The 21204-nt window shown below is 39.4% G+C and overlaps 2 protein-coding genes across 2 annotated transcripts; one reads left to right on the forward strand and one right to left on the reverse strand.

The window, feature by feature from the left end:
• The first annotated feature begins 5432 nt into the window (after positions 1–5432).
• On the forward strand, positions 5433–8048 carry LOC138854865 (pro-resilin-like). The gene is made up of 3 exons (XM_070100234.1): positions 5433–5477; positions 7067–7303; positions 7512–8048. Exons 1-3 carry the CDS (start codon positions 5433–5435, stop codon positions 7764–7766), a joined length of 537 nt encoding a protein of 178 aa, XP_069956335.1. The 3' UTR covers positions 7767–8048.
• A 6438-nt stretch (positions 8049–14486) lies between these two features.
• Positions 14487–16039, reverse strand: LOC138854883 (cuticle protein 8-like). Its single transcript, XM_070100464.1, has 3 exons — positions 15818–16039; positions 15267–15437; positions 14487–15134 (listed from the first exon to the last, which is right to left on the reverse strand). The coding sequence occupies exons 1-3, from the start codon at positions 15827–15829 to the stop codon at positions 14880–14882; spliced, it is 438 nt and encodes a 145-aa protein (XP_069956565.1). The 5' UTR covers positions 15830–16039; the 3' UTR covers positions 14487–14879.
• Positions 16040–21204: the final 5165 nt, after the last annotated feature.

The raw sequence follows: 21204 nt of genomic DNA on the forward strand, positions 1-21204 counted from the left end.
ATTGGATGTTTGAAGACTGTAGTTTTTTAGACTGTAGTTTTTTTAAACTTATATGTCTTGTAAGACTATAGTTTAAAAGACTTAGTGTTCTTTAAAGGCTCATTTTTTTAAGACTGTGTTTCTTAAAGACTGTAGTTGTTTTAAAACTGAGTTTTTGTAAGATTTAGTTTCTTGTAAGACTAGTTTCTTTAAGACTTAGTGTGTTTTAAGTAGTGTGTGTGTCTTGTAAGACTGTGGTGTGTCTTCTTGAAGACTGTTTGTGTCTTGTAAGACTGTAGTGTGTCTTGATAGATAGTAGTGTGTCTTGATAGATAGTAGTGTGTCTTGCCAAGACTGTAGTGTCTTGTAAGACTGTAGTGTGTCTCGTAAGACTGTAGTGTGTCTTGTAAGACTGTAGTGTGTGTGTAAGACTGTAGTGTGTCTGTAATAAGGCTGTAGTGTGTCTTGTAAGACTGTAGTGTCTTGTAAGACTGTAGTGTGTCTTGTAAGACGTTAGGTGTGTCTTGTAAGACTGTGGTGTGTCTTGTAAGACTGTAGTGTGTCTTGACAAGACGTTGAGTGTATGTATGGGCTGTGGTGTGTCTTGTAAGACTGTAGTGTGTCTTAATATGGCCTGTAGTGTCTTATAAGACTGTGAGTATTATCTTGTAAGACTGTGAGTATGTCTATTAAGACTGTAGTGCGTCTTGCAAGGCTGCAATTATTATTGTCAACATCAAGACTATGAGTGGCTGTCTTGTAAAGATTATGAAGTATGTCTTGTAAGATTGTAGTGTGTCTTGTAAGACTGTAGGTGCATCTTGTAAGGCTGCAATGTGTCTTATGCAAGACTATGAGTGTATCTTGTAAGACTGTAGTGTGTCTTATGCAAGACGCTGTAGTGTGTCTTGTAAGACTGCAGTGTCTTGTAAGACTGTAGTGTGTCTTGCAAGACTTTGCTTAGTGTATCTTGAAAAGACTGTAATTGTCTTATGGAGCCTTGGTGTGTCTTGTAAGACTGTAGTGTATCCTTGTAAGACTGTAGTGTGTCTTGTAAGACTGTATGTGTCTTAAAACTGTTATGTTCTTGAAGACTGTGTGGTCTCGTAAGACTGTATTGTTTTAGGGCATGTGTCTTGTAAGACTTAGTTTTCTTGATGTAGTAGTGTGTCTTGATAGATATGTTTTTCCTTGTAAGACTGTAGTTGTCTTGTAAGACTGTAGTGTTTTCCTAAGATTTTGTGTGTCTTGTAAGACTGTAGTGTGTTTGAAAGACTGTAGTGTGTCTTGAAAGATTTAGTGTTTGATAGATGTAGTTTGTCTTTAAGACTGTAGTGTGTCTTATAGATAGTAGTGTATCTTGTAAGACTGTGGGGGTTTTGTAAGATTTTGAGTGTTCTTGTAAGACTGTTTTGCCTTGCGTTTGTGTCTTGCAAGACTGTATTGTTTTGCAAGATTTAGTGAGTCTTGCAAGACTTTGTGTTTTTAAAGACTTAGTTTTCTTTAAGATTTAGTTTTCTTTAATACTGTATTTTGTCTTGTAAGACTAGTGTGTCTTGAAGACTGTAGTTTTCTCAAAGCTGTATTTTTTAAAATTATTCTTAAAAAAATGGTTTTTTTAAGGGCTTTTGTGTCAGAAACTTTATTTTTTTAAGACTTGGGGTCTTTAAACGGTAGTTTCAAATAAAGTCTGTATTTTCTTCAAGACTGTAGTGTCTTGCAGACTGTGTTTTTTTAAGTAAATGTGTTTTGAAAGCTGGTGTGTTTTGTAAGACTGAATGTGTCTTGAAGACTGTACTGTGTCTTGAAAGCCCTTAGTTTTCTTGTAAGACTGTAGTGTGTTTTTAAAAGACTGAGTAGTCTTAAGACCAGTTTTCTTTAAGCCCTGGTGTCTTGTAAGACTGTAGTTTTTCTTGAAAGACTGATATGTCTTGAAAGACTGTATTCCTTGTAAATTTGTCTTCAAGACTGAAATTTTTTAAAGCTACATTGTTTTAAAGACAATTTGTTTGAAGACTAGTGTTCTTAAGACTGTAGTGTGTTTGCAAGACTGAGTTTTCTTGTAAGTTTTATTTGTCTTTAAGACTGTATTATCTATTAATCGGGGAAGTGTTTTAAAGACTGTGGTTGTCTTTGACTGTAGGGTATTTAAGACTGTAGTGTGTCTTGTAAGACTGGAGTGTTTTAAAGGGGATGTGTCTTTGGACTTATGTGTCTTTAAGACTGTTTTTGTCTTTGGGGACTGTAGTGTGTCTTGAAGCTGTAGTTGTCTTGTAAGACCATTTGTCTATTAAGACTTAGTTTTCTTGTAAGACTGTAGTGTTTTTTTTAAGCTGTGTGTGTCTTGTAACCTGTAGTGTGTCTTTAAGACTTAGTTGTCTTTTAAAGTCTGTGTTTTCTTGTAAGGCCGCAGTTTTTCTTGTAAGACTGGTGTTCTTGAAAGACTGTAGTTTTCTTAAAAGACCGTGTGTCTTTAAGACTTAGTGTTTTGAAGACTTAGTGTTTTTGTAAGACTGTGTGTTTTGAAGACTGTAGTGTGTCTTTAAGCTGTAGTGTTTTTTAAACTTAGTTGTCTCTGATGAGTGTGTCTTGAAAGACTATTGTGTCTTTTAAGACTGTGTTTTTTTAAAAGACTGTAGTTGTCTTGAAGACTGTAGTGTTCTTCAAGACTATAGTGTCCCTTAAAGCTGGTTTTTTGAAAGACTGAGTGTGTCTTTAAGTCTGAGGTTTGAAAGGTGGTTCTTGAAAAGAATGTAGTTTTCTTCAAAAAATGAAAGTGTCTTGAAGACTGTATGTGTTTTTAAGACTTAGTGTTTTTTGGCCCTATGTGTCTTAAAGACTTTTGTTTCTTGTAAGACTGTAGTATGTCTTGTAAGACAGTGTGTCCTTTAAAACAAGTGTGTTTGCAAGACTTGTTGTCTTTAAGACTACAGTGTTCTTTGAGACTGTAGTGTGTCTTGTGGACTGTAGTGTGTCTTGTGAGACTGTGTGTGTCTTTGGGGCTGAGTGTTCTTGTGAGATTAGTGTTTTTTAAGATTAGTGTGTTTTTTAAAGCTATAGTTGTCTTGGACTGTAGTGTGTCTTCAAGACTGTATGTGTTTGGAGACTGTAGTGTGTCTTGTAGTATAGTGTGTCTTCGTCTGTATTGTCTTGAAGCTATAGTGTGTCTTTAAGTTTTTTCTTTAGACTTAGTTGTCTTTAAGGCTGTATTCTTTAAAGTCTGGTGTGTCTTGTGAGACTGTAGTGTCTTGAAGGCTGTAGTGTGTTTTTAAAGATGTAGTGTGTCTCTAAGACTGTAGTGTTTTGAAGACATGTGTGCCTTTGACTGTAGTTTTAAGTTTGTAGTTGTCTTACAAGACGGGTTGTGTCTTTAAGCACAGTGTGTCTTATAAGACTGTAGTGTGCTTGTAAGACTGTAGTGTGTGTTGTAAGACTGTAGTGTGTCTTGTAAGACTGGTTGTTTTCAATTTGTATTTTTGAAGCTGTAGTTGTTTTTAAGACTGTAGTGTCTTTAAGACTGTATTTGTTTTTGAAGCTTAGTGTTCTTTAAGCTTAGTTAGTGTGTCTTGTAAGACTGTAGTGTGTCTTGTAAGACTGTAGTTTGTCTTGTAAGAGTGTAGTGTGTCTTGTAAGACTGTAGTGTGTCTTGTAAGACTGTAGTGTGTCTTGTAAGACTGTAGTGTGTCTTGTAAGACTGTAGTGTGTCTTGTAAGACTGTAGTGTGTCTTGTAAGACTACAGTGTGTCTTGAACTGCAGTGTGTCTTGAACTGCAGTGTGTCTTGAACTGCAGTGTGTCTTGAAAGATTGCAGTGTGTCTTGAAAGACAGTAGTGTGTCTTTCAAGTCTGTAGTGTGTCTTGTAAGACTGTAGTGTGTCTTGTAAGACTGTAGTGTGTCTTGTAAGACTGTAGTGTGTCTTGTAAGACTGTAGTGTGTCTTGTAAGACTGTAGTGTGTCTTGTAAGACTGTAGTGTGTCTTGTAAGACTGTAGTGTGTCTTGCAAGACTGTATTGTGTCTTGCAAGACTGTAGTGTGTCTTGTAAGACTGTAGTGTGTCTTGTAAGACTGTAGTGTGTCTTAAGACTGTAGTGTGTCTTGTAAGACTGTAATGTGTCTTGTAAGACTGTAGTGCGTCTTGTAAGACTACAGTGTGTCTTGAACTGCAGTGAGTCTTGTAAGACTGTAGTGTGTCTTTTAAGACTGTACTATGTCTTGTAATACTGTAGTGTCTTGTAAGACTGCAGTGTGTCTTGTAAGACTGTAGTGTGTCTTGTAAAACTGTAGTGTGTCTTGTAAGACTGTAGTGTGTCTTGTAAGACTGTAGTGTGTCTTGTAAGACTACAGAGTGTCTTTTAAGACTGTAGTGTGTCTTGTAAGACTGTAGTGTGTCTTGTAAGACTGTAGTGTGTATTGTAAGACTGTAGTGTGTCTTGTAAGACTGTAGTGTGTCTTGTAAGATTGTAGTGTGTCTTTTAAGACTGTAGTGTGTCTTGTAAGACTGTAGTGTGTCTTGTAAGACTGTAGTGTGTCTTGTAAGACTACAGTGTGTCTTTTAAGACTGTAGTGTGTCTTGTAAGACTGCAGTGTGTCTTGTAAGACTATAGTGTGTCTTTAAGACTGTAAAGACTGTAGTGTGTCTTTAAGACTGTAAGACTGTAGTGTGTCTTGTAAGACTGTAGTGTGTCTTGTAAGACTGTAGTGAGTCTTGTAAGACTGTAGTTTGTCTTTTAAGACTGTAGTGTGTCTTGTAAGACTGTAGTGTGTCTTGTAAGACTATAGTGTGTCTTATAAGACTGTAGTGTGTCTTGTAAAACTACAGTGTGTCTTTAACTACAGTGAGTCTTGAAAGACTGTAGTGTCTCTTGTAAGACTGAACGTATATCAAGTCATAACTGAACGAGAAGCCGAGAAGACCAGCAGACTGACGGAGATTGTGTGGGAAGAAAGTGGTGGTGATAACAGCTCATATAGAAGAATAATTGCTGTAATATAGAACTAGTAACAATAGTAATGGAAGCAATTGTAATAATATTATTATAATCAAAAAGAAGCGCTAAACCACAAGGGCTATACCCCAATTGTAATAATAATAATATTAAAATTACTGAAGCAGAAATGGTAAGAGTAGCAGCAGTAATATTAAAAGCAGCGATAGTAGTAGAATTAATAGTAATAGTAGTAAGTAATAAAAGAATTAGTAGTAATAGTGATAGCAGTAGGAGTAGTGTATTTCTCAGAGATATGTAGTGTTTATGTCGTCGGTAATGAATGCGTGTCGGGTTAATGTTTACGTCTCCCTGGCCGAAGAAAACCGCAGAACAAAGTTTACATCCCGGGAGCCGGATGCATGACTGTACGAGGTTTATGTCATTGTAAGTGACCGCTTGCTACAGACGTTTGTGTCATTCGACTTAGACGCTAAGTGGAATACGATTTACGTACGAGTCATACGGATGTATAATGAGGTTAGGCCTGTGTCGGAGAAAAACTCGTGGCAGGTAAGTGTTTATGTCTAAACAAATACGTTGCGTAAACATAACACTTGTCACAGTAACGTTACGACGGAACACATTACCGAGGATTTTGCTATTGTGGGAACTGGACTGAAATGTATGATATGCGAGCAGGAAACATCAAAGAGTATGTCATGTAATCTGGATACATGACAGAAAATGGTTTATGTCGTCTAGACAGGTCAGAGTATATGTCGTGTTACATTTCGAATATGCAGTGAGGCTTATTTCGTTGTTCATATGTTTATTATTAATATTATTATTATTATTATTATTATTATTATTTTCGAAAACCAGCACCAGAACCTATGAATAAATGACTGCTTATTTCTTGCTAGATGAATGACTGACAGAGAAAGCTTTACGTCCTGTACAGAATGTGTTGTAATATGGTGCCTGGTCACAGACCGGGCCGCGGGGGCGTTGACCCCCGAAACCCTCTCCAGGCATATTATACATTAACGTTTTTGCCAAGTGATATTGACTTACAACAGAGGAGGATTTAAGGAGTTTTTAAGTTACATCTTGGTAGAGTCTGGAATACATGTGTTTAATCCTGACGCATAGTGGTGTAGGGTTTATGTAGTAAAAGGTAGATGCATGGTGGCCTGGTGGTTAACGCTCTCGCTTCACACGGCGAGGGCCTGGGTTCGATTCCCAGCCAGAGTAGAAACATTGGGCGTGTTTCTTTCCACCTGTTGTCTATGTTCCCCATCAGTAAAATGGGTACCTGGGTGTTAGTCGACTGGTGTGGGTCGCATCCTGGGACACTGACCTAATTTGCCCGAGATGCTCAGCATAACAAGTGGCTTTCTATGTAGTATTATGTCATTGTTGTCAGCTAGGACTGTATACCATGTACATGTACTTGTAGTAAATAAAGATTATTATTATTATTAAGATTATATCAAGTGAGCTGGACGTGTGGTAGGGAAACAGAGCACGGTGGTTACGCTCTTGTACCGCTCGGCTGCCTCCAAAATTTCGTCACATGTATGTCACCAAAGCATCAACACTGACCTCTGTTTTCGATGGTCGTGTGAGGAAACTCCCCGTGGTGGAGTGATGTATGTGTGTATATAAGAGCAGCAGACACACTCACCAGCATCAGTCTTGTCAACACTCACTAACATGACAGTCAAGGTATGTTTGCTGCTCTACATCAGTCCTTATCTTGGTAACATTAACTCGCTGAAATAAGTATGTGTTGTTTACTAGAAACAGACATATTTGTGGTCTTTATATAAGATCAAAGACAGTGTTATTGACAACAGTCGACCTCTTGTGTGCTGGGGAACATTGGTTACATAGTCGGCGTTTTCTGTTTAGACACAAGAAGGCGGAAATGTACAGGAAGAGATTGTAAACTAACACTCTCAGTAATGTACTTAAAATAACAACTCGGTCTTTATTCTAGCCAGAACACACAGTTATAATTGAGAGGATAGCTTTGCTAGTCTGGACACAATTCTTCTAGCTTAATAATACTTATCATGGTCTTATCCTGGCCAGAACACACAGTTGTCCAACCCTGACAACAGTTAACACAGATTGCCATGCTGGATCTGTGGTAGGGCATTTCTCAGACCACTGCAACACACACCGCTTCACCACAACTCCCCTGGCCGGAGGTGAACACTGATGTCTCATCTCTTCGCCAACAGGTTATTGTGCTGGTTGTCTTGGTGGCAGCCGCTTTGGCTCGCCCTCAGCCCCAGTTCTACGGTGCCCCAGCACCCTTGCCCATTCGCCATGTCCCAGTAAAGTACAGCCCTGCTCCTAGCTACGTCCGTCCAGCACCTGCGCCCGTGGTAAACACCTCCACAGTTCTTCTGCTTTCAGTTGTAAACTTAAATATTTTTTACTCAGGGTCTATTACCTACCATTTTTTAAAAATTGTTAGATAAGAGGACTCATGCGCAACCGCGTTATTTTACTGTGGCAACGTTTCGCTCTCCAGGTGCCTTGTCAAGCCTTTGATTGAAGGACTTTTTTCCTCATCTTTCATCTTCCCCTCAGGGTCCTGCTCAGTACGACTTCGACTACTCCGTGAGTGACAACTTCGGTAACGACTTCGGCCATCAAGAAAATCGTAACGGCTACAACACCCAGGGGGCTTACTACGTCCAGCTCCCCGACGGTCGCCTGCAGAAGGTGACTTACGTTGTAAACGGCGACTCCGGCTACGTTGCCCAAGTTAAATATCAAGGAGAAGCCAAGTACCCGGCCTACCATCCCGCCCCATCTTACCACCCCGCTCCCAGCTACGGCTAATCTCAGCGCAACACACGTAGCTCTGAGGTCATGATAAATGCATTGAGAAGTTAGCTTACAATGCATACTGAAACCTGATATAAAATAAATTTGTAAGTGAAGATAACTTACCAATGGAATGTATAGATGTGTATTTTGCGAATCTAAAACTTAATGTGACGTAATTCGTTGTCAATTTGTTATATGAAAGTAATTTACAATGATGTCCAGCTTTATTATATAAAAAAATATACAATGTAAATATAACCTTTACGAGCATTTTATATAATACTGGAATTTTAAATACATAATATTTATTTTAGTTAAACGGACTCATTGAAAACAATGTGTTATCGTGTATAAATAAATTCATACAAAGTAGAAAACAATTTACGTATCTTTTAGTTTCACGTCCATGTGTCCGGTTCTCCTGTTTTAGTTACAAAATACCGAAAAACTAGGATATCCAACTTCTAGTTTTGCTTCACTCAAGGAATAACCAGTAAACTCCTTTTTTTTTATCAGCTATACGTCGGCCACACGTTCAAGGATTAAGACTTAATTTCAAAAAGACTTTTTTGCTTTTTAGGAATATTGTGCAGAAAAAGGGGTAACGTGCCCCCTTTTTTCCTGGAACTAAAATTCACTTCTAAAACATACGTAGCGATGGGAGATTTCTCATCCACATCCCATACTGAATAGAAAACATTACGAGAACAATAATTATATTCTTAATGTTTAAAGGGGTGGAGTGGTAAGCCAGTGGAAGGCCTCGGTCAGATGACCAAAAGCTCCAGCTGCGGGTCATCATATGACTAAGACCCGCGTCAGGAAACACTTGTCCTGTTTCCTGACAAATCTTACCTAACCTATTCTAAGAATAAGAAGCTTTAAATAGCAAACATAAAGGCATATAATAAATGAAATTATGAGTACATTATGTAAGGGCGGTCGAATAAGAGAATAAGAGCGGTAGAATAAGAGAATAAGAGCGGTAGAATAAGAGAATAAGAGCGGTAGAATAAGAGAATAAGAGCGGTAGAATAAGAGAATAAGAGCGGTAGAATAAGAGAATGAGCTAGACGAAGAGGCGGAGAGACAAAAGTCACACACTCTTGTAAGCATAATTATGACAAGGTTCAAAAGCCAAGAAGCAACAATGCCAGCTCAATGAACACACACACACACACACACACACACACACACACACACACACACACACAGATGAGAATTTCATTACTTTGTAAAAGTGAAACTGTGTAAGAAATATTTGGGACTGAACCGGTGACTCCACATTTTCAAGTGAACGACACAACCAACTTAGCCACAGCGTTCCAAAGACCAGTGCGTGGATGGCCAAGCTGATGGCCAAGCTGATGGCCAAGCTGATGGCCAAGCTGTTACTCAACCAACTTATAATTATCAAGAGTTCCTGACGCCACAAGGGCTTCATAAATACAATATTAAATCAATTGTCCATTATTCCTCTCCATGAATTTTTTTTTAAGTCTATTAAAAAATATATTTTAGAATTAACGAGCCTGGCCTAAGACCGGGCTCTGAGAGTAGAAAAACTCTCAAAACTCATCAAAGGTAAAGATATATTACGTAAATTCCAACCTTTCATTTCAATAATTATTTTCCTTAGATAATTTAGAACTATATGGGCCAAGGCACACATCTTAAAGGTCAGGTCAATGGAAGTCACACATCTTTATGGTCAGATCAGTGGAAGTCACACATCTTTATGGTCAGATCAATGGAAGTCACACATCTTTATGGTCAGATCAGTGGAAGTCACACATCTTTATGGTCAGATCAGTGAAAGTCACACATCTTTATGGTCAGATCAATGGAAGTCAGGTCATACCTTTTATAGTGATGGTTCACTGGTGTTCACTGTCATACCAGCTTATGAACTCCGAGTCATAACGTAATGGTTCCGGTTCTTTTTCTTTGTTAACGACTGAGTGAATGATGGTTGTAAACCTCTAGATTTTTCCTTTGGGTATACCTGGAGGGCGTTCGGGGGGTCAACGCCCCCATGGCCCGGTTCATGACCATACCTCGCGGTGGATCAGGACCTATAACCAGGTCGTTACTGCTGGCCGCACGAACCACAGCCTGGCTGGTCAAATACTGATTTTAGGTACCTGTCGAGTTCTCTCTTGAAGACAGCCAAAGGGTCTATTGGTAATCGCCCTTATGTATGCTGGGAGGCTGTTGACCAGTCTTGGGTGTGGGTATTTTCTTCTCTGAGACCACCAGAGATTGTATTTCCCCAACTACCACCAGAGATTGTATTTCCCCAACTACCACCAGAGATTGTATTTCCCCAACTACCACCAGAGATTGTATTTCCCCAACTACCACCAGAGATTGTATTTCCCCAACTACCACCAGAGATTGTATTTCCCCATACATAAATTATGGCTGTCACCTCATGTCCATTGACCATAGTTCTGGGGTATGGTTCACTCACCATACCCCAGAAATCACTATATAATTCGTAATTAAATATTTGAAAAAAAAAAAAAATCCCCAGTGAAAAAATAACAGACTAACCACTGATACGTCTGGGCACGCATCTACGTTTTCGTACGTGCAAACGTTCGAAAACGCTATGTTCATTGTTGTTTTTCTTATCTGGTATTTTTGTAAACAGTGGAAGTAGTTACCATTTTGTCATAGGCTCATGTCAATTAGACACTAAGCCTGTTGTTTATGCGTGCGTGCGTGCGTGCGTGCGTGTGTGTGTGTGTGTGTGTGTGTGTGTGTGTGTGTGTGTGTGTGTGTGTGTGTGTGTGTGTGTGTGTGTGTGTGTGTGTACTAGTGGTGGAAGTTCGATTGTCCTTCTCTGATCCTTTGTGAACTTTTATTGAACCTCCACGATAAATTATCAGTGGAAGTGGCCAGTAAACCGTAAAGTTGCAGAGACCTAGGAAAGTTGCAACGCAGGTCAACAATGCAAAGTTATGCGATTGAAGAAGCAAAAACTTGCAAGTTAAGCACTCAAGAGAGACATGTAGGTCACGCAATGCTTCCTCTCTGTAAACACACGTAAGATAAATGTTTTATAAGAAGTATAAGAAGTACATGTCTGCAAGAGTCAGTGTCATGGTATATATAATAGAATTACGGCCTCTGAAGAACAGGCATTTTTCTAGGGAGGAGCCTTGATGCCAGTGAAGAAATTTTGATTCAAGAAACTGTAGCTGCCCTCCGTCTGTTCGGATCGAACCTTATTAACTACCATAAGACAGAAGCTATTTTTATCTTCACGGGATTAACACTTCTCCCAGGAACATAATTTTCAAGGGGTGTGGAGAGTGTCAAACCCATTAGGGTTATGCAGCTCCTGGGATAATGGGAGGCAATTAGATTCGATCAGGCACAACTCCTTGGATCAAGAGCCCATTTACCTCCGTCAAGGACCCTCCTTTGAGGGGGGGGATAATAACAAAGGAATTGTTGAGAGACGTATGTGGTGTCCAAGGACGTTATTTACGGTCTGATGATAATTCACCCACTGTAAATAACTTACAGCATAACGTTGTATTTTGGCTTTACAAAAGTTCATCATCCATCCGTTCAGGACACTTCACGTTTTCTGTCACGCTCTTTGATGCCATGTGAATATTTTTAAGCACCAGGCTCCGTGGCCTGGAGGCAAAAGGTCTCGCTTCACACGGCGAGGGTCCGGGTTTGATTCCCGGCGAAGGGGTGGAAACATTGGACGAGTTTCCTTACACCAGTTGTCTATGTTCACCCATCAGTAAAATGGGTACCTGAGAGTTAGTGGACTGGTGTGGGTCGCATCCTGGGACAAAACTGACCTAATTTGCCCGAAATACGCAGCATAACAAGGGGCTTTCTATATAGTAGTATGTTATTGATGTCAGCTGTGGTCTGTATACCTTGTACATGTATTTGTAGTAAATAAAGATATTATAATTATTATTATTAAATAGAGCTAAACAACTTTCTCCATAAATCGACTCCCGGGCAAAAACAAGGGAAAAAAATAATTCGTCTAGTGTCAATAAGATGTACTTGAAGGTTGATCTCATTGGAGAGTAATTTTGTGCAATTTTGATATTTATGAGTTTAATGTTATGTTCAAGTAGACGTGACGTAATATTGTATAACCTTAATCAAAGTGAATGCCTGTGAAGATGGAATTTTGCAGTTTTCGTTATGCACCAAAAAATACGAGCAACCTTAATTATAAACCTGACCTCAAAGCAGCTTAAGTAATCTATATTATGTATTACTACATTCATTCTTTTATCCTTATAAGTTTTGATGTTATATTCTGTTTATCTAGGGATTTTCCCATTAATATGGCACTCGTATTCAATGAATTTTGCTGTTATGGATTATGCATTCATATTTAATATTATATGTGCAATATATATTCACCGTCTTTTGTTATGTGCTGAGCATATGCACTGACTTACGCTGCTATAAATTATCTATATATATAGATCTAAGAAAGGAGATTTGGTGAAGCGTCTATGGCTAAGTAAACATCTTTTAAATAAAAGACAAGCGCTTTTGTTCCATTTAGGGATTTGGAAACGGCTTAAGATAGGGATGAGTAGTGAAACCACGTAGCTGGAATTACCAGTAAGGAGGCCAGAGTTGCTCCTGTCTTCAAGAAAAATAGTAGATCTGATGTCAGTAACTACAGGTCTGTTAGTATACTCAGTGTAATATTCAAAATTCTATAGAGGGCAGTGTACTGTCAAGTAGTTGTTTAAAACTGAGGAAAGAAAAGAAAGGTCATAGAATGCAGGAGAGAGAAAGAGCCATTTCCTTGTGGAGTGTTAGGGAGAGGAGTAACTTAAAGAGATAGAGAAAAGATGCAAGTGGGAGTTGGCACAGCTGTTATTTTCTGACAGTGGTTTTACGAGGCTTAAAAAAAAAGTAAAGATGCAGAAATTGGTGAAAGAGTTTAAAAGGGTTTTTAAAAAGTGCACTTTTAAAGGAAATGAGAATATTATTTCAAAAAAAGATTGAAAGCCATACTGGAAAAAAAAAATATATTGAAAAATTAACACTGAAGTTGATCAAGTAATTCCTCTTTTTTTCTGTCTAGTCATTAAAGAAGTCGCTAAAAGGCTGCCCAGCAAACATATCAGATTCCAGAATGACGTATCTATAAAAAGCAGTACAAAACATCCTTCAAAAGTCGTTAGAAATATGAATAAAACATCAGAATTTCCCCAAATAACCTCCCTATTAATCAAGTTACAACCTTCTTACCTGAGATGCTCCTCAGCATCAGTCCAGCTGTCAGAATTTTTGTCAGGTCTAACTTCATTCACGAAATCCCAAAGAAAAAGTCGTTAATCTTACGAAGTTGTAATGTTGAACTGGAAACACTAATGACGACGAGGCTTTCTACCTCCTCACTAAATTCTATTTAAAATATTATTTACCAACCTTAAGGTTTACATGGGAAAAGGTACTTAAATCATTCTCTTTATACTTTGTACTTTATAGTCGTCTTCCCATGCTTGAGTTCAACATATAAAGAACTAGTTAAGCACACCTGATACATGTTAGTAATTCCCACCATTCGGTGAGATGTTCTAACTGCTACAGATATAATGAGAGGGAACGAAGGAGAGAGTCTGCATCTTAGGCATTAATGCAGATCCCGAGGTTTCTTTTTTTTAAACAGTTGCAGTTAGTATAAAAATAACACTGCTCGACCTACATACTCTGAGGGGCTCCTCGAAGAACTGGAATCCAGGCTCATGGAAACTGAGATTCAACTGTCTTTCCAGGAATCCAGTGCAGCGCTCCAGAAGGAAAAATATGTACTACATCCATCGTTCCCACCCAGCAATAATCTACTTCACACAAGCATGATGTCATTGTGGTTGTTGACTTTTATGGACAGTGTTGGACAGTGTTGCAAAAGAAATAAATGCTTGAGTAAGAGGCAGGAGAATCGGCTCAAAACGTAAAGCTATAATTGAAAAGCACACAAAGAAACCTGTTAGGTTTTTATAGGAAAAGGGAACGAAAATATTCTATCAGATTGCAAGGAGTACGAAGCAAGTGAATATATTTAAATTCGTGAGAGTATCGTGTTAAGAAATTTGTATGAAATATAAAGTAAATTACAAAACAAACTGGAGAAAATAGAGTAGGTGAGCTGAGCATATATATATATATATATATATATATATATATATATATATATATATATATATATATATATATATGCTCAGCTCACCTACTCTAGGAATTCGCAAGAGCAGGCTAAATATACACAAACACTGATCTCTGGCTGAAGGAGACTCGAACCTACGAACCTTGGAACAAGATACGCAGTGCTATACCAAACTCACCACACTGGTCCAGTGTGATGAGTTTGGTAAAGCACTGCGTATCTTGTTCCAAGGTTTGTAGGTTCGAGTCTCCTTCAGCCAGAGATCAGTGTATATATATATATATATATATATATATATATATATATATATATATATATATATATATATATATATATATATATATGCATGCCTTGATTGAAACATCAAAAATGTTACAAAAAAAATTTGCTCAAATTTAAAAAAAAAAAAAAAGAGGCCTGGTGGACTAGGCCTCGGGGGCGATGACCCCCGGAACACCCTCCAGACATGAAAAGTCAAAATATTTGAGGGATGGCAGACGATGTACGACAAGGTGAGACAAGAGAAATAACAAAATGTATACAAATTGGTTCCAGCTCTTTCATATATTTATTTACACATTATATTAACACATTATTCATAGTACAGAAAGTTTTACTCACATTCTAAGTTATTTTCATTATATATTTGTAAGTTACGACATATTATCTTCATCAATTTCTTTCACTCTGTACGGTTCCTTCTAATTAAGTAAATTTCTTTTATAAAGACGTTAGTGAGTGGCATCACATGCATTGGAATACTGAAAATGTAATTATAAACTATAATGATTACATTTTCAACTTCCGACCACTGAAGTGACCTTCTGAGTTACTCGAAACATATATTTATATTGTATTTTTTTCCACATGCGCTTTATACTTTTGCATTAAAAGCTAACTTCTCACTATAATTACCCTGAATTACATCTCCAAATGTTGCGCTGAGATTAGCCGTAGCTGGGAGCGGGGTGGTAAGATGGGGCGGGATGGTAGGCCGGGTACTTGGCTACTCCTTGATATTCAACTTGGGCAACGTAGCCGGAGTCGCCGTTTACAACGTAAGTCACCTTCTGCAGGCGACCGTCAGGGAGCTGGACGTAGTAAGCCCCCTGGGTGTTGTAGCCGTTACGATTTTCTTGATGGCCGAAGTCGTTACCGAAGTTGTCACTCACGGAGTAGTCGAAGTTGTACTGAGCAGGACCCTGCAGGAAGGGTAAAGGTTTAGGGGAAAAAATGCTTCATTTTAAGTGTTATGGGAATATATATAAGATATTTTGCAATATATAATTGGAGGTTCATAGATGAAATATGAAGAATTGTATAGAGGCACTGACCACGGGCGCAGGAGCTGGGAGGCCATATCTAGGGGGATGGGCTGGAGCGAGGACTGGTGCAGGCCGAACGTGAACTGGGGCATGGCGGATGGGCGCAGGTGCCGGAGCACCATAGAATTGGGGCTGAGGGCGAGCAAAAACACCGGCCACCAACACTGCTAACACGACGATCTGCTGGCGAAGCGACCTAGTATGTCAGTGTCTCCTCCGAACACAAGTGTCTAACAGGACAGCTGTTTATTCGAGACAGGATTGTTCAGGCCAGGATATATGTGGATTTGTTGTGACATGAAATATGTTTACTTATGTATGTATGTATGTATTACTTTGTTCTCTTGTGGCTGATGAAAAATATAATCAAGTTTGTTATTAATATACCACAATACATAAGGAGTCTTCTGTTCAAAAATACTCTAGTCTTATAAAAAAAATCGCAGATATGAATGCTTCTCTGTGTGTGATAACAGCCCGCAGAGTCCAACATATGTATTAAGTTATTATAGGAAGTAGAAATGTTGAAGAACTGGACTTGGGTAGAGCACCAGACATACCTTGGCTGTCATGTTGGTGAGCGCTTGGGAGGCTGTGATGCTGGTGACAACTTCTGCTCCTCTTATAGTCACACACAATACTCCTATGTGGAGAGTTTCCTCACACGGCCGTCGAAACCAGAGGTCATTGTTGATGCTTTTTGTGACATATCTGTGACGAAATGTTTGGAGGCAGCAGAGCGGTGCGGGAACGTGGATCTCTTTGGAGCGTGACAGTTCTACTCACCCATAACCAGTTCCTAACCGATGCTCACATATACCCTTATGTTCAATAATAACACACACATGGAGAGAAACTCAAAGAGGTTAATTGATCTGTATATTTCAACCCCCATTTGGGATCCGAAGTAAGACACACGAGTAACAGATATCTTTATCATAAAATCGTTAAAATATAATCGTTGCTCACCTTCGTTTCGATGATAAAGATACCTAACTATCGCATGGATCTAACTTAAATTTAAGAGGGGTGGGCCGGTAAGCCAGGGTAAGGCCTCGGTCAGATGACACAAAGTTCCATCCAGTGGTAGATCATATGACTAATACCCTCATCATGAAAAACTTGTCAAATTTCTTGACAACTCGTACCTAACCTGTCTCACTCACACACACACACACACACACACACACACACACACACACACACACACACACACACACACACACACACCTTGATGAATCTGTTTTAACCAGATTATATATTAGCTTGGTTTAATATTTTCACCACATTGTTTATATCCCCCTTAATTATTAGTTGTTTTTTAAAGCCAATCAACTACACGGGGATCATTAAGACTGTAGGTAAACAAACCATAGCACTGGTGGGGTTTGAACCCGCGGTCAGTCTCAAAACTCCAGACCGTCGCGTTATCGGATCATGTAAATTCTAAAATATTGATTCAGCTTCAGCATATATACACTGAAGCTACACCTCTCGACGAATGTAAGCCTCCTATATGTACTCGTTTCGCCCGCTGGCACTCTTCGCTCAGATTTCCCTTCACCCGTCACTACCACGAGAGTTGAAATTGAAGGACCAGTGCCAAATAACCCACACGGGCTTTCGCTTTATTTTGGATTATAATAACAGTAACAATAACAGTAATAATAATAAATATAATTATTAAAAAAATAATAATAATAAACTCTCGCAGCATTAGTTCCGTAGCCGTGGGAAATGTGCTTCGAGAAGTGTGAAGCAACATAACATATCGACCTTAAAAGAACGAAGAACTAAGAGTCATGATTACGAGGTACAAAAAAAAGGTCGAGAGAAACAGGGCGGAAAGAAGCAGTGTGACGTACGAGGAGATGGGACAATGGAACACTGATGAAGGCTGATGATGACGATCCTCGGGGAATGTTAGGAAGTATATCTTCCTAACAGACGGGTCCAGTGTAAACAAACGCTCCGTATTTAGTTGTTTCAGATTACGATATAAGTTTAATTCTCCTTATACAGTTTCAAGATATGATTCCAGGAAAAAAATGTGCAGTACCTGCCTGTGATGCAGTGCTGCCTGGTTAAGAGGCGGGATTACGAGCTGAAATTCGCTTGACGAGTACACACAAATGTCTCAGCTCCTGTAACTGCGAGCAGAAAATTACGAATTGGTAATGCTACCCAAAAAGGGCCCAGCCCCTGGACCAATTATGTACCTCTGTGGTTGGTATAAACCTTGGTAATAAATACCGACAAGTTGGTTTAGAAAGACACGTAAGCAAACACTATAACATATTAGAAAACGTTTGCTTACGTGTCTTTCTAAACTAATCTCTGTGGTTAAACTACCCAAAAAGAACACAATGATCTACCAGGAATAATACTTTGTTATGTCATAATAATATTTTGCAATACGGTGAAAAAATCTTGAGTAAAAGAAATAATGTTTAAGATTTTTACAGAAATATTTAAATAAATTGTTAAGTAGAGCAAAAAAATGATGATGGGGTTTAATGTTGATAAATGCAACATAATGGGAATAAGTGAAAGTGTAACTCAGCTCCACAAATATTATACCTCGGTGATAATATTTTAAGAACAGTGGATAAAGAAATAAGTCCTTGGGATGATTATAAATAAGTTTATAACTGAAAATCACATAAGAGTAGCCGTGAGAAAGCTATGTAACACTGGTCAGCCAGTACAACGTGACTCACACACGACTACCTTCATAAGCTATGTAACACTGGTCAGCCAGTACAACATGACTCACACACGACTACCTTCATAAGCTGTGTAACACTGGCCAGCCAGTACAACGTGACTCACACACGACTACCTTCATAAGCTATGTAACACTGGTCAGCCAGTACAACATGACTCACACACGACTACCTTCATAAGCTATGTAACACTGGTCAGCCAGTACAACATGACTCACTCACGACTACCTTCATAAGCTGTGTAACACTGGCCAGCCAGTACAACGTGACTCACACACGACTACCTTCATAAGCTGTGTAACACTGGTCAGCCAGTACAACGTGAATCACACACGACTACCTTCATAAGCTATGTAACACTGGCCAGCCAGTACAACATGACTCACTCACGACTACCTTCATAAGCTGTGTAACACTGGTCAGCCAGTACAACATGACTCACTCACGACTACCTTCATAAGCTATGTAACACTGGCCAGCCAGTACAACGTGACTCACACACGACTACCTTCATAAGCTATGTAACACTGGTCAGCCAGTACATGACTCACACACGACTACCTTCATAAGCTGTGTAACACTGGTCAGCCAGTACAACATGACTCACTCACGACTACCTTCATAAGCTGTGTAACACTGGCCAGCCAGTACAACGTGACTCACACACGACTACCTTCATAAGCTGTGTAACACTGGTCAGCCAGTACAACGTGACTCGCACACGACTACCTTCATAAGCTATGTAACACTGGCCAGACAGTACAACATGACTCACTCACGACTACCTTCATAAGCTATGTAACACTGGCCAGCCAGTACAACGTGACTCACACACGACTACCTTCATAAGCTGTGTAACATTGGCCAGCCAGTACAACATGACTCACGACTACCTTCATAAGCTACGTAACACTGGTCAGCCAGTACAACATGACTCACTCACGACTACCTTCATAAGCTATGTAACACTGGCCAGCCAGTACAACATGACTCACTCACGACTACCTTCATAAGCTATGTAACACTGGCCAGCCAGTACATGACTCACTCACGACTACCTTCATAAGCTATGTAACACTGGCCAGCCAGTACAACATGACTCACACACGACTACCTTCATAAGCTATATAACACTGGCCAGCCAGTACAACATGACTCACTCACGACTACCTTTGTAAGCTATGTAACACTGGCCAGCCAGTACAACATGACTCACACACGACTTCCTTCATAAGCTGTGCAACACTGGCCAGCCAGTACAACGTGACTCACACACGACTACCTTCATAAGCTATGTAACACTGGCCAGCCAGTACAACGTGACTCACACACGACTACCTTCATAAGCTATGTAACACTGGCCAGCCAGTACAACATGACTCACACACGACTACCTTCATAAGCTATGTAACACTGGCCAGCCAGTACAACGTGACTCACACACGACTACCTTCATAAGCTATGTAACACTGGCCAGCCAGTACAACATGACTCACACACGACTACCTTCATAAGCTATGTAACACTGGCCAGCCAGTACAACATGACTCTCACACGACTACCTTCATAAGCTATGTAACACTGGCCAGCCAGTACAACATGACTCACACACGACTACCTTCATAAGCTATGTAACACTGGCCAGCCAGTACAACATGACTCACACACGACTACCTTCATATGGTTTCATATATAATCTTGTGTATACTGATTTTCTGTAATAAATATAGACTGAAAGTAGAGCAGGAGGATGTAGTATACTGTCGGTACCTTAAACAAGCAAACCATACGTACCAAAATACACTTTAAGAACGACAAATATAAAAAAAAGAACAATAACGCACAATACCCAGACTGGAATAATACACAGGAGAGAGAACCTTACGACGACGTTTCGGTCCGACTTGGACTATTTACAAGTATGACCGAAACGTTGTCACAAGATTCTCTATCCTATGTGCGGGTTGAGAAATATGAACAGTAATAATATAATCAAATCACGCTAAATCCGTATGGGTCATCCAGCGCTGGGAGTAGCAATGTGTGAAAGTGAGGAGTGTGCGAGAGGCAATGATTAGTGAAGGTGCGAGTTATACTTAAATACTGATATCACTAGAAATTCCTGGTTAAAATGATAGCCAGACTAGACATTTTAATTTACTGAAGGATATGAAACAAGGAAGCAGGAAAAAAGGGAGGATAAATTTACATAGAATAAAATGTAATGCAGTAGAAATAATTAGAAAAGAGCGATCAGTGGGTAGAATAAAAATGGAAAAAGTGTGTGCATCAAAATTAATCACTCTTTCTCTCTCTCTCTCTCTCTCTCTCTCTCTCTCTCTCTCTCTCTCTCTCTCTCTCTCTCTCTCTCTCTCTCTCTCTCTGTCTCTCCTGTCGGCAGAGAACAGACAGAGGCTGCATCAGAGCATCCGTCCCACTACTCTCTCCCTCTCTCACAGTGAAGAGGTGGGGGCCAGGAGCTATGACTCAACCCCTGTAACTACAATCAGGTGAGTACACACACATACTAACCTCTCAACAATATACCAAACATCACTTATTCTAGAAATAAAAAAATGACTCAGCTTTGCAGATAAAATATAAAGATGGCAAGTGGAGTCAGGCGAGACAGTTCGCTCCGTCATGCACTAAGGTCACTCACTCCCAGGAAAACATTTATGTATGCTGGGAAGCAGTTGAACAGTCTTGGGCGTTTAAAGATATACTTTTGGCTGAAATTGCATTGCTATGTGTATGTGTAAAAACAGAATCTGACAAGCTTCAGTTAGCAGAAACTGAACAACTGAGGGGCTTCTAGTTCTCTGGAAGCTTTTTTAATATTGTCAGGAAGAATGCTACTGAAGAATTTTTCTAATTATTAGTCCCTGAGAACTATTAACCCATTATAACCCAAGACAGCCAAGCAGTTGGCTTATTAATATTGAGATCGTTGGGTTTTCTCCTCTGTGATTCGAACAGTCGACAAATACACTAAGTCAGTCGATCTCATGTTCTTCGTTTGAGAATAATGGAAATAAAAACTTTTTACGGATTACTATCTCAACCTTATTATCACAGGAGAGTTAAGCCGTGTTTTATCACCGAGGACCCGTTTCAAGTCCTTTAGGATATGATCCACAACTGGCGGCTAACTCTTACGTATCTAGTTCCTGCTAGGTAACAGGAGCAGCAATATTTGATCGAGTCCTCTCGGCTGCGGG

Source organism: Cherax quadricarinatus, chromosome 72, assembly GCF_038502225.1.
Source record: "Cherax quadricarinatus isolate ZL_2023a chromosome 72, ASM3850222v1, whole genome shotgun sequence".
NCBI classification, from domain to species: Eukaryota; Metazoa; Arthropoda; class Malacostraca; order Decapoda; family Parastacidae; genus Cherax; species Cherax quadricarinatus.

What these genes read in the sequence shown, in the direction of transcription:
- LOC138854865 (XM_070100234.1), top strand. Translation starts at nt 5,433, where the DNA reads ATGTATAATGAGGTTAGGCCTGTGTCGGAGAAAAACTCGTGGCAG. An exon ending in CGGAGAAAAACTCGTGGCAG is followed by an intron (nt 5,478 to 7,066) that starts GTAAGTGTTTAT and finishes GATCTGTGGTAG; the next exon opens with GGCATTTCTCAGACCACTGC. An exon ending in GTCCAGCACCTGCGCCCGTG is followed by an intron (nt 7,304 to 7,511) that starts GTAAACACCTCC and finishes TCTTCCCCTCAG; the next exon opens with GGTCCTGCTCAGTACGACTT.
- LOC138854883 (XM_070100464.1), bottom strand. An exon ending in TCCCAGCTCCTGCGCCCGTG is followed by an intron (nt 15,135 to 15,266) that starts GTCAGTGCCTCT and finishes CCCTTCCTGCAG; the next exon opens with GGTCCTGCTCAGTACAACTT.